We start from the raw sequence: 15,980 nt of genomic DNA, 5'->3' as shown, positions 1-15,980 counted from the left end.
TTTCTTTTTTGGACATTGTTCAAACCCTTTACATTCCATGTAACCACTCGCAATTCATTACCCATCCTCAAATTCATTTTGGTTTCAATTTCCACTCTCAAACCGTACTTAACAAATGGTTCCTGCTCACATATAAAATACACAAAATGTGAACCCAGACCCACCCACTCTGAAATAGATGCATGACACAAAGAACAACGAAAAAAATGAACTTGTATAATACATTCCAAACTGTCCAGTGCCCTGGACACCTCTCCTAAATTAGAACTCATACTAAAATTTAAACTCATTAAAAATATATTTCTCCATCATTGGATCTTTCATGGAATCACATGCTTAGAATATTTCCCGTCGTCAGGCTGGGAATCCTCGGTAAATTATATAGACCTTTTCCATAGGAAAAATTTCGACACTTTGTGTCCTATCTATGTCGTTTTGGGCCGCGTACGGCTGCGCCACTAGGACGTAGAGGTATAAGTAGCCCCGCCCCCGCGGCTCCCTCAGATTTCAACCGTCTTCCAAAGTAGTGGGATTACCTCGAGTATCTACTTTTTTTTATTAGGTTGTGCGTTCTTCTTCGACTGTTTCTTTTCGAAGAATGTCTGGAAAGGCGTTATTTCGTCCGTGTGCTACATGCGGTCTTAAGAAAGTATATGAAGGAGACGGGCATATGGACTGTATTTACTGCCTTCACCCTCATCATACGGCGGACACCTGTGAGATCTGTAAGGGCTTCTCACAAAAGACCCTAAAAGACCGCAACAGACGCCTAGTTACTTGGCTCAATGACGGAGCGGGTGCGTACCCGGCATCGGAGGTAGTCTCTACAGCCTCGAGATCTAAGTCTCCTGTCCCCCCTCGTCGATCAGTGTCGGCGGAGCCTCCGGCGAAGAAATCGCGCTCATCTGAAAAACACCCCTCGGGGAAACATCCTGCGAAGTCCTCCTCTTCACATAAGGCTTCGTCGTCTTCCCCCTCATCTAAAAAGGAGAGAAAAGACTCATCGAAATCCTCCTCAGGAGACCGTCATAAGTCTACCTCGAGTCGAGAGTCCTCGTCCCACAAGTCGAGGTCAAAAACGACGGGAACGCCTCAAGGCCCTGCTCCACAGACTTCATCGACGACGATCCGGTCGTCGACGCCTGCTTTGCCTTCGGCGACGGCTCTTCCAACGACTATTTCGTCAGGTCAAACAGCGCCTATGGAAAATATGTCATCGTCGACGTTGGCCCCGTCGGTAGGATGGCAATCGGAGGTTTTTGATCCGATCCCGCCTGAGGCCTTGCTGCAACCAGAAGCAGCTTTCTCCATCTCGTCGGCGGAGGATAACCGTGAGCCGGTCGCACATCCAACCGATCTGGGATTACAACCAACTGGTTCGGGCCCGCTCTTTAATGGAAATGCCATTCCAGTTACCTCTTCCTTACTGAATCCCCAGGCTGTTCTGTCCCTGGAGGTGTTGAACACATTACAGAAGCTGTTGGAGCAGTTGGACACTCGGTTACCTCAGCTTGTCCTGACAGTGTTACAGGCCTCGCCAGTCGTCGACGAACCAGGCCCGGCTCCTCCCCATCCATCCAGAATTCCTACCGCTTACCCGGTTGAGGAAGATCGTTCTCGTCCACAGGAAGAAGGTGACCTATCAGAGTCGGAAAGTGAAGGGTCCGGTTCAGACATCTCGTTATCCCCCTCAAGGGACCCTACATGGGACTCTGAAGCGGAGATGGAAACTCCGAAGAACCCGGCGCAGCCATCCCCACCTGATGATGTGGGTGCTTTCCATGCCATGATGGGTAAGGCATGCGCGGAATTTGGCCTAGTCCCAGAAGAAGAGAAAAAAGATTGTTTTCTGTTTGATCATATGGGCAAAAGAAGAAAGGCGATATTTGCTATCCCCATTTTAGACCATGTCTGGCAGGAGGGACTAAAAACCATGCGTCACCCCTTTTCAGAATCGGCAGTAAAAGGTCGATTAGAAAAGAAATTCAAGGCTCCGGAATCGACTCCCATGTGCTTGACGTCTCAACCTTTGCCGGAATCAGTGGTATCCGTGGCGGCGGCCAGAAAGGCAAGGTCGCAACACAAATGCACGACCCCGCCAGACAACAAAGCCAGGAGACAAGATGCTTTTGGGAAGAAAGTGCTATCGGTTGGAGCGACTACAGTTAAAGCAGCCAACTCCCTGGCTATTATGGCCAGGTATGATAGGGAGATGTGGCATCGGCTAGCTCCTATCTTGGACCATATGCCGGAGGAACACAGGAAGTCTGCCATGCTGCTCGTACGTGAGGGAGAAGGGGCTTCCAATCATTCCATTAACATTGCTGTCGACCTGGCGGAATCAGGCTTTAAGCAAATCAACAATGGCGTAGTGTTATGAAGGCAAGCCTGGCTTAAGTGCACGACGTTCAGACCAGAGGTACAATATAAGGTAATGGATATGCCGTGCGAAGGAGAACACCTGTTTGGGGAGAAAGTGGATGAAGCCTTGAAGGGCATGAAAGAAGATTCTGACACGGCTCGTTCCCTTGGAGCCCTCCAGAGTGGTAGGAATTTTCGTTCCTTTCGTCCCTTCAGAGGAGCATCAGGTAACTCCCGGTTTGGACCATCTAGAGACCGAGGTTTCAGCAGACCCTCCTACTCTTCCCAAGGCTACAGACGTGCAGCCCAAGCTACTCGTAAAGGCAGAGATTACCAATCCTCCAGACGATGAGGCACCTACTCCTCGTCGACGAAGGATAAACAGGGCAAAAGCCAGCAATGACAACTTACAGAACGTCCTGGGGGGCAGAGTGTCTCGTCACGTCGACGAGTGGGCGCGCATAACAGACCAAGGGGTTTTGGATACGATACATCTGGGCCATTCTCTACAGTTCAAGGGCAAGCCACCACGCATTCCACCGGTGTTCTCGATGCAGCCCCACCTTCAAATACTAATGCAAGAGGTGGCGCTTATGCTGCAGAAAGGGGCTATAGAACTGGTCCCGGTGGCAGAAAGAGGACAGGGAGTGTACTCCCGTTACTTTGTCGTCAAGAAACCCAATGGAAAATGGCGTCCCATTCTAGATCTATGAGCTCTCAACAAACTGCTCAAGAATCTAAAATTCAAGATGCTTACACTCCAAGAAGTGATCCGTTCGACCTTCAGGACGCATACTTCCATATCCCGATGCGTCAACGACACAAAAGATTCCTATCAGTTCAAGGTCCTCCCATTCGGACTGAAATCGTCTCCCAGGACGTTCACGAAGTGTCTGGCTCCAGTAGCAGCCTGGTTAAGGAAAGAAGGTCATCATGTGTACCCTTATCTGGACTATTGGCTAGTGAGGGGATTGTCTCCGGAAAGGACACATGAAAGTCTAAATTCCACCATGGGCCTCCTACAACGTTTGGGCTTTGCAATAAACTTCGAAAAGTCCTCCTTATTGCCATCAAGGACCTTGGTCTTTCTGGGGGCGGAATTCCAGACGCAGTCAGGACTGGTAAAGCCATCCGTCGAAAGGGTTCTGAAACTGCAGCAAAAAGCATCGAATTGGAAAGTCGACACCAGAGTGTCAGTGCGAAGGTACATGTCCCTACTGGGGACCATGTCGTCCTGCATACCCTTAATCAACAATTGTCGTCTCTTCATGAGACCGATTCAGGAATTCTTGGCGGATCGATGGGCACAGAGTCAAGGGCGTTGGTCGGACAAAATGACCATCAACAGCAAACTCGTGCAGGCGCTTCAATGGTGGAGAGTTTCCATAAATCTGACAAAGGAAATGCCCTTGCTGGAACCGGTGTTCCAGATGACAGTGGTGACGGATGCTTCTCTAACTGGATGGGGAGCTCATCTGGATTCCCTACAGGTTCAAGGGTCGTTGGTCATCGGAGGAGTCCGGCCTTCATATCAATGTGCTGGAATTAAGGGCGGTGCGTTGGGCCCTGAAGTCCTTTCTTCCAAGGATAAAGTGATCAGTTGTACGGATTATGACAGACAACACAGCAACAATGTTTTATCTAAGGAAACAGGGAGGAACTCGTTCCAGAACTCTATCAACCGAAGCCCAGGAGATCTGGCATCGGGCCCTTCAGCAGAAGATATATCTATTGGCGTTCCACTTGCCAGGAGTCAAAAACGTGCAAGCAGACTCTCTCAACAGGGAGATGAATCGACTACATGAATGGGAACTGAACGACCAACAACTACACCGTGTCTTTGAGAAATGGGGTCGTCCGGCCCTCGATCTCTTTGCGACGAGAGACAACAAGAAATGCCCACAATACGCGAGCAGGTGGCCACAGCAAGACTCACTAGGGGAAGCGTTCTCTTTCCCGTGGACGGACAAGTTTCTGTATGCCTTTCCCCCGTTTCCGCTCATACGTCGGACGCTGCAATGGATCCACAGATAACCATGTCGGGTGATCCTGGTGGCCCCGTACTGGGCCAGGCAAGTCTGGTTCTCCGATCTACTCCATCTTTCAGCGGCAGAACCAATGAGGTTCCAGAAAATCCCGAACCTTCTGTCTCAGGAGAAAGGGATTGTTTGGCATCACGACCCCGGCAGCCTCAGTCTGACAGCCTGGCTCCTGATTTCTACGAGTTTGGCATGTTAGAGATTCCAGCAGACTGTCGTCGCATTTTGCAAGCGGCGAGGGCGCCGTCCACGAACACTTCATATTCATACAAATGGAAGAGATTCTGCACATGGTGCGCAGGTCAACCTGGTTTGGTCCCGCTTAATATCACACCGGAACAGCTTCTACCATACTTGCTACTCCTAGCTCAAAAAGGCTTGTCTGTTTCATCCATAAAAGTGCATCTGGCTGCCATTTCGAGATTTACTCGGAAGAGACATTCAGCTCTGTTATTTAGTGACCGGCTGATTAAACATTTCCTTAAAGGATTGTTCCGAACCTTTCCTCCCGCGAAAAAGTTTCCTCCAAGCTAGAGTCTTAACCTGGTTCTGGCAGCGCTGATGAAGGCCCCTTTTGAACCGATGTCATCGTCATCATTGAAATTTTTGTCGTGGAAATTGGCTTTTCTGGTGGCTATTACTTCGGCTCGACGACTGTCAGAAATACCAGCTTTAGTGATCGATCCACCGTACTTGGGCTACTTATACCTCTACGTCCTAGTGGCGCAGGCGTACACGGCCCAAAACGACGTAGATAGGACACAAAAGTGTCGAAATTTTTCCTATGGAAAAGGTCTATATAATTTACCGAGGATTCCCAGCCTGACGACGGGGAATATTCTAAGCATGTGAATCCATGAAAGATACCAATGCTGGAGAAATGGAGTTACAGGTAAGAAACTACTCCCTAACATACCAGTACCCGCAATAACCCTCCTGAAAACCTATGCCATCCCCATCTAATCTTGCCATTAGTGGGTCACTTGAGGAATTTCCTGGAACCTTACTTGCGGTGTTAATCCCCAAAAATTGAACATTGAACCTAAATTTGTTCTAACTAGCATAATATAAACTTTGGGACATTGCTTAATTTCATTTCACTTGCTTCCCTCCACAGTTCGGTTCCAGACCCTTTGAATTAGGAATGATCAACTAAAACCTGTACCTGGCCTTCGCTAACATATTATCAACATACCTAACTCACCCCCCAACATCCCTCCGTTAGTTTCAGCCTCATGTAAGTACCTCTATATTTGGTTACAAATCAGCACCTATCACCAATTCATTGGCTCCCTTCACATTGCCAATTTGTTAACCCTCTTCTATATTATGTGATCATTTTAAAAATTAATTATTATAAACCTGAATATAGGTTACAAACACCTTGAGTTAGGTATTATCGATATAAATTACCTATCCTAACAAATTTACAACATTCTCAACTCACCAACCCGCAACCCTCCATTTATTTTCCAACCACTTGTCATCAACACATCAGGCTGCCATACAGCACATAGCATCAATTCATTGGTTTCCCACAAATTGCCTTCAACTTTCATAGTACGCTAGCATTTTAAGATCATTCTTACTCCGCTAGAACTGATAATCATATACAGGCAACCTTTAACTCGATTCAGTAACCAATCGGGATGTATACAATTTGTAAAAATCCTCAATGTGATCTCATTTCATTGGAGTGTTAACTCGTTCCAGGCATTACATCAAATTGCATATTGTATTAAACCTTTACATATTAGAGACACTGTTTTTTAATTTTATTGAAGATGACAGAGGCCATAGTAAATAAACCGTTGTGTGGGATATAGAGATGATCGACAGCACGCGGTCTCTGAGGGCAAATCTGTTCTTTCCCAGGTGGAAGTAGCGCATATCAATGTGATTTGGGAAATCAACTTTGGCTTAATTATTGGCGAAAGCCCTGTAAGACCGCCCATCAGATCGTATCACCCCCATAACACAACCATTGTACGAACCGGATGCTGGTTAACAAGTCAATAAGTTGTTATAATCCACCGAATTGCAATGGCGAACCCGCGTCATACCTCATATTGTCGGTGTGTCGCCCATCCTCTCAGCACAACCATTGGGCCAGACAGTTATCCGCTTATCTCTGTCGTCCCTTCTGTTGTATTCTGTAACTATGATCAGCTGACCGGACGCATGTAGAAAGCGACGTTCAAGATCCTTTTCTCTATTCTTGCCGCATTGCCGATGCATGAAGAAAGACAGTGAGCTTTTTTCAAATAAATAGACGTTGAACTGAAATTCAATGCTGCGCCATTTTCCTGCCGTAATATCATATCAAGTTAAATTATATAGTTACAACAAGGTTTAAGATCAAACCCAATAGAGATGGCTTTGTTCAGGACTACATTAATCCATTGCAGTAGAGTTGTTTTTGAAAGCATCCAGCCACTTCATAGCTTCATTAGGGTCAGAAGTACTTTTCTCACCTTCAGGAAACACCAATGTCAGCAAGTTGACCCTGTTTAGGAAGGCCTTCACACCCAGAGATCTTGCCAAGTCCTTTGGCCCTTTAAAAGACTTTCTGATTAACAAAACTTCTTTTGGGTAATATGGGTAAACATAAATCCGATTGCCTCTGAAGTAGGCAATTTCTTTGCTACTTGCCGCCCTCAAGATATCGTCCTTGGTTCTGGTATTCGTAAGGGAGATCAGGGTCTGCCTTGCTTTTGGGCCCACTTTCCTGCCTACGTTGTAGACGTTGTCTATATCCACTGAGGCAATGTACTCACATTTGAAAGTAACTTTCAGTATCTCAACCACCACTTGAACAAAGTCTTCATCAGCTTTTTCATCCACTCTCACAATCTGCACATTTTTACTTCTGATTTTCAGATCTTTCTCCATGGTTTTCTCTCTCCCCTTATGAAAATCTTCTTTCCGATTTTTGTATGCTCTGAAACATTCAGAAATTTCTGATGACATTGAAGCTGTGCCAGTTTCCAAGACGGAGACTCGGCTGTCTATCTGGGTTACTTTCAGAGACAGGTCCTCCATGGAAGATTTATCATCCCCCACATCTTGGGCCACTTTCCCCAGGTCTTGAGCCACTTTCAGGAGTAGGGAGGAAATATCTTGTGGGCTAGGGACCTCGCCCATCTCTGTAGTTGCCTTGTGTTACTTAGGGATTGGGTTGTCAGCGATATCAACCTTCTTCTTAGAGTTCAGTATTTCCAATTATCCATATACAGGAGAGGGCCAGGAGCTGCAGGATTATGCTGCTGCCTGCATTCCGGAATTCGAAAATGTCATGAATTAATTAAACTATGTGCTAGGAACATGATGTTGTTTGATTTCTGAATCACCACTTGTGTTGATGAATTTGTTTTGATGCTTTTATTGTTTGTAATGAATATTGTTGTATTTTAATACTGATTTTATGAACATTTTATATTTTCCCAAAATAACTCTGAATTGACTGAGAAAGTAGAAAAGATGTTATGAAAAGTGTGCACATGTCCATACTGTGCTGGCAAAGACGGTGGCAGTCCCTCAATGAGATCTTGTAGAATCTAATGCAAAGGCTGCAAGAGTTGTAAAGCAGGACCGCACCCCACCTCTACAGCATGTGCGGTGGACCACCAAATGCAGGGGCCTGCAAACGTTGGCTCTCCAGATGTTTTGAACTACAACTCCCATGTTCGTCCACCATTGACTGATGGATAATGATGATGGGATATGCAGTCCAAAACATCTGCAGAGACACATTTTGCAGATCTTTGACCTAGAGTGACCTCAGCATCCTGTTTACGGTAATGGCAAAGAAAGACCTCAAGCAGTCCTAGGAAAAAGAGCAGGGGACACCTAAACCCTCATTCACTGTGCTTTTTCTATGTTTGACCGCCAGGAAGCAGAGCCCCTGTGAAGTAGGAGATAAACTGATAGACTACGATCCTCAAGCAATCCAAATTGATTCATTTTGTTTATTTTGAAAGCCCTGTATTCTTCTACCGAGTCCACCCATAAATCTGTATTTATTTGTGTTGTTCATTAACATATTTATACCGTACTTTGTAAGTCACACATTATCTGTGGATTTCTCAGCTGTGGTCTATTGTGTCAGAAGTTGGATTAACACAACCCAACTAAAAGGTTCACTTGTACTCATCTCCTCAGACCCAATGAGTAGCTAGGGTGTAGTCCAGTGATACCCTTCCCCAAAGGGTTTGCTTGGAAGCATCTGGATATGACCCTAGTAGCTGCTAAGACCCAGCCAACCCTTCACGGCCGGTCCTTGTGGTGTAGAGAGATTAAAATTACTCTTCCTGGGGGTATTTATGGTCAGATCCCTCAATGTCAGGGCTATATGTAGGGGCAGGAGAAATTAACATGGAAGAGAAGGGTTGGAACATGATCTAATAGCCAACCAGGAGCCTACCCCCTTTCTAAAGTACGTAGGAGGGCCAGGGACCCTGTTGATTTGTGCATTATGTTTTGTTCCTGAGATAGTTTTAATACTTCTTCTAAGTCTGACTTCCTCCGAGGAGAAGGGTTTTGCTTATATCCATCCAGTACATTTCCCCAAGATCAAAGAGTGGAGCCAAAAAGAGCTGGGGCTCACTCCACTCCTTTCTGGGGAAGAGAGAGTGATTTCCCCTGAGCTTGGGGAAGCTCAAAGAAATGATCAGTCTCTCCGACATGCTTTGGAGACGTTTTGACTCAGGAGGAAGCCACTAACAATCAGGGACCCTCGTTATTGAACAGAAGGGTCTGTTGTACTGGGCCAAAAACAATTCAAAAGGGGAATGTGGCCAGCTACAAAAGTATCTGGAGTGTGTGCCTTCCATATCACTGTTAGTTACCGGGGGATTGCAAAAACTCAGGAGCAGGTCTTAAATTGCTTATATTAACCAGGTATTAGAAATAGACTAAAGAGTTCTGTGAGACATACTTGATTTGTCAGAAGACCTCCTGTATTGAAGTAGGAGGACCCCCTATACATTCCCTCCCTATTATTGGTACCCCCTTCTCTCATGGAAAGGGATATTATGTGACCCTTAAGCCCCTTCAAGGTGGGAAGTTGACCTATTCTGGTGGTGGGAGACTGCTCCACCAGGTACCCTGAGGGATTTCTGCTTTTGAAAAACAGCACTCAGCACATCTTGAAACATTTGGTCTTATTTTGTATTGTTTTTTCTAAAGAGATATTAACTGTCTAGGGTTCTAATTTCATTGGCTGTGTCCTCTGCAAGATGTATGTATTGCAGTGAACATGGTCATCCACATCTTTGCAGCACCCTTTATAAATGCAGTCCAGCACTGCCATGGAATTTGCAACTGATGGTAAGAGGGATAGGTAAAGCAATGAGTCTAGGATTCAGCTATTCAACGTAATGGTTATTGTGTCTGTCTGGAGAAAATGTGCTTCCCCTGTTCAGGGCCATAAGGGAGTTTTTCATGAAGGAGTAATGGTTGGGAATATGTGAATATTTGTTATACATTTTTCGAGGTACATTTATTTCTCGTTCCTTCATTCATAGTAAGTTTGTTAATTAGCCTGGTCAGACGATAATATTCACACTTGTTCATTAAGTGCCTAACATTAAAAATGTTTGACTCACATAAATGGTATGTTTTCAGTTCTATCGTGAAAAATGGGGTGGAGCGTGTACGATATATTTATGACACGGGTGAGTCCTAACGGAGACTGCCGAAGGTCCAAAGTGGGCACACAGTCAAGAGCGTTTTCTCACAGGCTAACTGCACCTGTCAAGTTCCCATGGCTTCTATTTCTGGTCCATCAGTCGAGTATTACAGTTAGGAAAAAAAAAAAAAAAAGGTTTTGTAATAAATGACATTCGCTCCGTTTGTTTTTGCCTTAGATACGAAGCCCTGTTTCCACTCATTCTGTCCTGCTTGATGTATGTATGGCTAAACATAGAACAAGAAGTGGTGCAGACCGATAGACTGCCAGTGAGGCAGAAGGTAAACACAATGTCATATATAAATATATATATATATATATTCATTGATACACTATCGCACCCACAATCCCCACCTCCCCTCTTCCGCCTCATGTGGGAAGTGTGTTATAAATAACACTATAAACTCATTGCCTCGTATGATATGTGCTTGTTCATAAAACATAGTTTTCTAGATGCAATCGTTCCACTTTGCAGGCATGTGTCCGTCCTTTTGGCTTTGCCTTAATTAATACCTTGATGTTGCCTCACTGTTTTCTGTCTAGTTTGTTGTTTGGCTGTAGGTTAAGAACATTTTAAAACTATTTCCTACCATTTTCCACCGTCGGTAAGATCTCTTGGCTAACATGATGGCTCCCAGCCACCTAAGTGGAAGTCTGGCCCAAGGAATTGTACTAAGCATTTCTGAACAAATATTTTTTGAGAATGTCTGTATTCTGGATTTGAAGCTACATTCCCGCAATAATGTTTAGTAATAAACAGTGTCTGTTAGAGCTAAAATGCCATGAAGAATTGTTGTGTCAAAACAACTCTGACATACATTGCTAAAACACTTCTTTTTTTTCCATATAATTTTTATTAACCTTTTCAGTTTAACATTACAAACAAACTCCTCGCCGGTCCGGTTGTGAGTTCAAACACCTCCAGTCCACTTTATTTCCTTGAGCACCGCCTTTTAGCTCCTCTTTCAGTTAACTTCAGCCCCATCTCCATGTTCGTCCATGTTCTAGCAAAACTGAATGTTTCATTTAGTTCCAAAAGCCTTGTTCTTTGTGGACACCAGGCCCACATCAGCCCTTCCTTGAGATACTCCAAAACTATTGCCCGATCTGCTAGAAAGCCTTGGTGGTCTCCTCGTAGTGAGTGGGACACCGCTTCCATGGTCACAAAGCTCCGCACCTCGCCCACCCATTCATGCTCCAATGGCGAATCTTTTGATTTCCATTGTTGCGCAACTGACAGGACGCCCACTATCATCAGAATAAGGTAGACTTTACGCTCTGTTTTGGTAGGTAGGTCCCCGAGGTGGGCACCTATTCTCAGAAGTGCCAGCCCTATGTTCCAAACTTCCTCTGTCCGCAGAGTCCTCTTTAATGCCTCTAATATTGTAACCAAAAAGCTCTGAATGTGCGAACATTCCCACCAGATATGGCTCCAAGACCCTACCATACCACATCCCCTCTGACACATTTCTTTTGTTTTGTCATGTCATTTTTATTGAAATTTCGATCAACATGAATTACAGCTAGTATATTGCAACATTATGAAGTCATTAAAATACATCATGACATTGAAATTTCATTTTTCAAACTTGTAACTGTGTACCTGTTTTGCTCAAAACGGCTAATCAACATGTGAGTACAGGCTAAGAAATTAACAAAATAGAACAATAACAGAAAAAGAAAGAAAAGGAAAAAAAACACAACGCCAAGTACAACGTCAATTATCAAGTACATCATGCCAGTCATCACATCACAGGTTCAAAAGGTGTTTCAAAAGTCTTGGTTGAAAAAACATCTGCTCCTTGTCTGCCACATAGTGTAAAAATGGCCCCCATATACGCGAAAACGTAGGCAGCTTCCCCTCCACTGTGGCTGTAAGCTTTTCCATCCCTAGTAATTCCCACACCTTGACCCACCAGTATGCTATGTGCGGTCCCTCTACGTCCTTCCAAAACTGCGCCTGTATAATTCGGGCTGCCGAGAGTAGCTGTGAGATCAATTTAACCCTGGGGCCAGACATCGGGAATGATCCGTCTTCGGGCACATCGCCCAATAGTAGGATACATGGGTCCATGGGGAGCAAAGCGCCAGTGACTTCCTTAATCTTAGATCTTATCTCCAACCCAAAGAATTGTATGATTGGGCAGTGCCACCACAGGTGGGCTAAGTCGCCTCTTCCCCCACATCCATGCCAGCATGTGTCTGGATAATCGGGATTCATTGCATGAAAACGATGTGGGGATAGATACCATCGAAAACCGAGTTTAAGGGCCCCCTCCTTCACGGTGGATCAGTGGGAGATCTTCTGGGCTCTGAACCATATCCTTTTCCAGGATTCCCCAGTTATCTCCACCCCCAGTTCCCTCTGCCACGCCAGCATATAAGGGAGTTTCTCTTCCCCAGAGATGTTTTCTAAGAGACGATAGCAGGTGGCTATTCTATGAGCCTAGTAATAAGTCTCGTGATCTTAGGGGCTCATCCGGTGACCAGAGCCCAAAGCAGCTGGCCTTGAGGCCAGGGTTAAAGGCCAGGTTTTGGCTTACTGGCGCGAGGGTGCCAAGGCCGACGCAAACCCTCATCGCGCACAGGCCTGGTGCCAGCACTGCAGTGTTGTTAGTATGGTGGGCAACATGGAGTCTTGCTGCTTGCGTGTATCCCTTGGGAGGAATGGAAGATATTTTAGTGGGGGTGGGATTGCTGCCTGTTCAATAGCCCACCATTTAGGGGGCTCAGTTGTGTCCGTCCAGTTCAGCATTGCAGCCACTTGGACTGCACGGTAGTATTGGGGGATTGAGGGGAGCCCCCGGCCGCCTTGCATTTTCCCTCTCGTGAGGAGCCTGTGAGGGAGTCTGGGCTTTTTACCTCGCCATACGAATTGACCTATTTCCTTTTGTAGCTCAAGAATATCGCATTCAGGGATCATTACGGGGAGGGCATGAAAAGTATATAGAAGCCTTGGGAGGAGGGGCATTTTGACTGCACTGACACGTCCCAGCCATGATATGTCTTGCGAGACCCATCTCTGTAGCCAATCCTTGGCTTCCTTCAGGAGATAGGGAATATTAGACTTCAGCAGCCCTGCATATGTTGGGGTCAACTGTATTCCCAGGTAGGGAATGTCTGTGGTCACCCAGCGATAGGGGTATGTGCTCTTAAGGGCAGCCAAGGTGGTGGGCGATTCGGATAGACCCATGCCCATTGACTTTGTAGGATTTACCGCAAACCCAGAGACCGATGCAAATTGGGTCAATAAATCCATGAGGACCGGGAGTGAGCTGAGTGCATTGTTCAGAAAACAGAGCACATCATCCGTGTATAGCGCAATTTTGTGACAATGTCCCCCAAATTTCGAAGCCCTGGATGTTTGGATGAAGGCGGACCTGCTGCGCCAAGGATTCCAGTGCCAACGCAAAAACCAATGGGGATAAAGGGTAGCCCTGTCTGGTTCCCTTCGCTAATGCTATAGGAGTAGACTATTGCGAGTTAACCCGTACCTGAGTAGATGGGATTTGGAAATTTGAAAGGTTTAGTCTAATAAATCTCGGGCCAAATCCAAATCCCTTTAAAGCTAATTTCAGATATTCCCAGCACATGCTATCAAAAGCTCTATGGGCATCTAGGGATAAGAGAGAGAGTCTGCCAGGGATTCTGGGGGCTACGGCTATCATATCGATTACACAGCAGATGTTGTTGTGTGCCAAGCGATTTTGGATGAAGCCTGTCTGGTCTTTGTCTATTAGTGTTGGGAGGACCTCTCCAAGATGGCAGGCTGTGATTTTACTGTAGATTTTTGCGTCTGTGTTGAGTAGTGCGATAGGGCATTAGGACATGCATTCCGTGGGGACCTTTCCCAGCTTCAAGATCGGTGTTGGGGCTGATCCCTCCATAGACTGTGTGACTGACCCTGCATCCCAAGCGGAATCGAAGAGTTTAGTGAGGTGGGGTATTAAGTCTACTCTGAAGTTTTATAGAATGTATCCGTAAAGCCGTAAGGGCCCAAGAGGGAGGGATTTTATAGCGAGTTCCACTTCTTGGGCAGAAATGGGTTCCTCCAAAGGGTCAAGGAAATTATGCAAGACCTGTGGTAAGTGCAAGTTGAATATTAACTCCTGGGTGGCATGTGGGTCAGCGATATGGGGGGCGGCTTGTTCTCTGAAAAAGTCCTCAACAATTCTGACTTTACCTTCTTCTGAGGAAACACATCTGCCATTGGCGTCTTGTAGGCTTTCTATTTGTTTTCGCTTTGATTGTTTCGTTAATTTTGCCGCTAATAGTTTATTAGCTTTATTCCCTTTCCTCCAGAAGTATTGCTTGGTGAGCAACATAGAATATGCCATTCGTCCCATATGGTGTGCTTCTAACGCTTTCCTCGCTATACGCAGGTCTCGGAGGGAGTGCCTCGATCCCTTTCCCCTGTGTATGGCCTCATGCCTTTAGACTTCTCCCTCCAGCTGGGCCTGTATCTGCTTCCTGACCCTTCCCCTTTCTGCAGCTTGATCAATGATATGACCCCTAATGACTGTCTTTCCTGCATCCCACATTATATCGTATCCCACCTGGCTGGTGTAATTTTCACTAAAGTATAACTTTATGGCATCTGAGACTTGGGATCGGAATAAGGGATCTTCCAGCAGGAATTCATTTAGCCGCAAAGGTGGTGTGGAGGGGGGAATCGCCTGCAGGGGAGATAGTGTGAGCATCAATGGAGCGTGGTCCGATAACGCTTTTGGGAGAATTTCCATGGTGGTTGTCTGGAGTATGAGAGAGTCAGAAATCAGAAACATATCCAGTCCAGAGAACCCCTTGTGAACAGCTATAAAAAAAAAGGTGTAGTCCCGCTCCTCCCCATGGAAAAATCGCTATGCCTCTATCAATGAATGCTCTCGTAGTAGCATGGTGAGCACTATAATATTTTTCTTGTCATTGGCAGTTGGGGGTAATAACATATCCACTAGAGGATTGACCAGTGCGTTAAAGTCTCCCCCAGGATCAGTTCTCCCTCAGCATGCTCTTCTATTGTTTTAGATAATGAAGCAAAGAAATAATCCCTGTTGGGAGTTTGGTGCATGCAGTGAAATCAAGGTCACCTTGTGCCCAAAAAGCATTGCCACTACCAGAATAAACCTCCCCTCTCCATCCTGCAGCACTCTCAGCATTTTTAGAGGAGTACCCCAGCGCACTAGAATGGCGACCCCACGCTTCTTCATGCCGCAGAATTTTGTAGGGTATAGTTTGCTATTAAGGCGAAAATCGTCCGTGGGTTGGAGGTGGGTCTCTTGAAGAAGCAATAGCGAGGGATCTAGGGTGGCCATCCTATGAAGTAATGCTTTACGTTTTAGGGGGGAGTTTAGACCCTGAACATTTAAGGTGAGGCACTTAACATCTGGGGTCGCCGTTCCAGGGACTTTCAAGCCTTTGTAACACACTAAAAACACTTCTTCCTTCAGGAGATGGGCCATCTCTGGATTTCTCCATTCCCGCCCTCCCATGTGCAGATGCTGTGCCGGCAGATCGGCAGGGAGAGGTGTATCGATATGGGCAGGGAGCCAGCTGGAGATTTCCCACGAAGACCTGCTGCTAATCAGTACCATGTATGTGGCTAGGCGCATGCAAGTCCATAGGCTAGGCATTGCGGTGAAGAACATGTCAAATGTAACAAAATTCAAACAAAAAGAAAAGTACATGAAGACCATTGTAGAAGGATCTCCTAGGGCCCTCGGTTTCTTGGCCAACATTGACAAACATTAACCTTAGTAGGCGTAATCCGCCTAGGGCGCCTGAGCACTGTTGTATCTCATACTCTCCACCTCATGTGGTAATCAGTTGCCATTCAAGCAGTCTGGCGCGAGTCTCTCACTCCATTTAGTATACTCTCCCCTGCAGCGCTTAAA

The 15,980-nt window shown here is 45.9% G+C and overlaps 1 protein-coding gene across 3 annotated transcripts in view; it reads left to right on the top strand.

The window, feature by feature from the left end:
- PIGN (phosphatidylinositol glycan anchor biosynthesis class N) overlaps positions 1-15,980 on the top strand; it is a 1,975,532-nt gene that overhangs the window by 1,566,656 nt on the left and 392,896 nt on the right. For all 3 annotated transcript variants that reach the window (XM_069613664.1, XM_069613662.1, XM_069613663.1), the window contains one exon: positions 10,268-10,370. In XM_069613664.1, the coding sequence (XP_069469765.1) occupies positions 10,268-10,370 (103 nt within the window). The remainder of the gene's footprint in view (positions 1-10,267; positions 10,371-15,980) is intronic.

The sequence above is a fragment of the Ambystoma mexicanum genome, chromosome 5p (assembly GCF_040938575.1).
Source record: "Ambystoma mexicanum isolate Mex_15411 chromosome 5p, UKY_AmexF1_1, whole genome shotgun sequence".
NCBI lineage: Eukaryota > Metazoa > Chordata > Amphibia > Caudata > Ambystomatidae > Ambystoma > Ambystoma mexicanum.
Note: the sequence above shows the minus strand (reverse complement) of the source record. Positions and strands in the feature narration are given on the sequence as shown.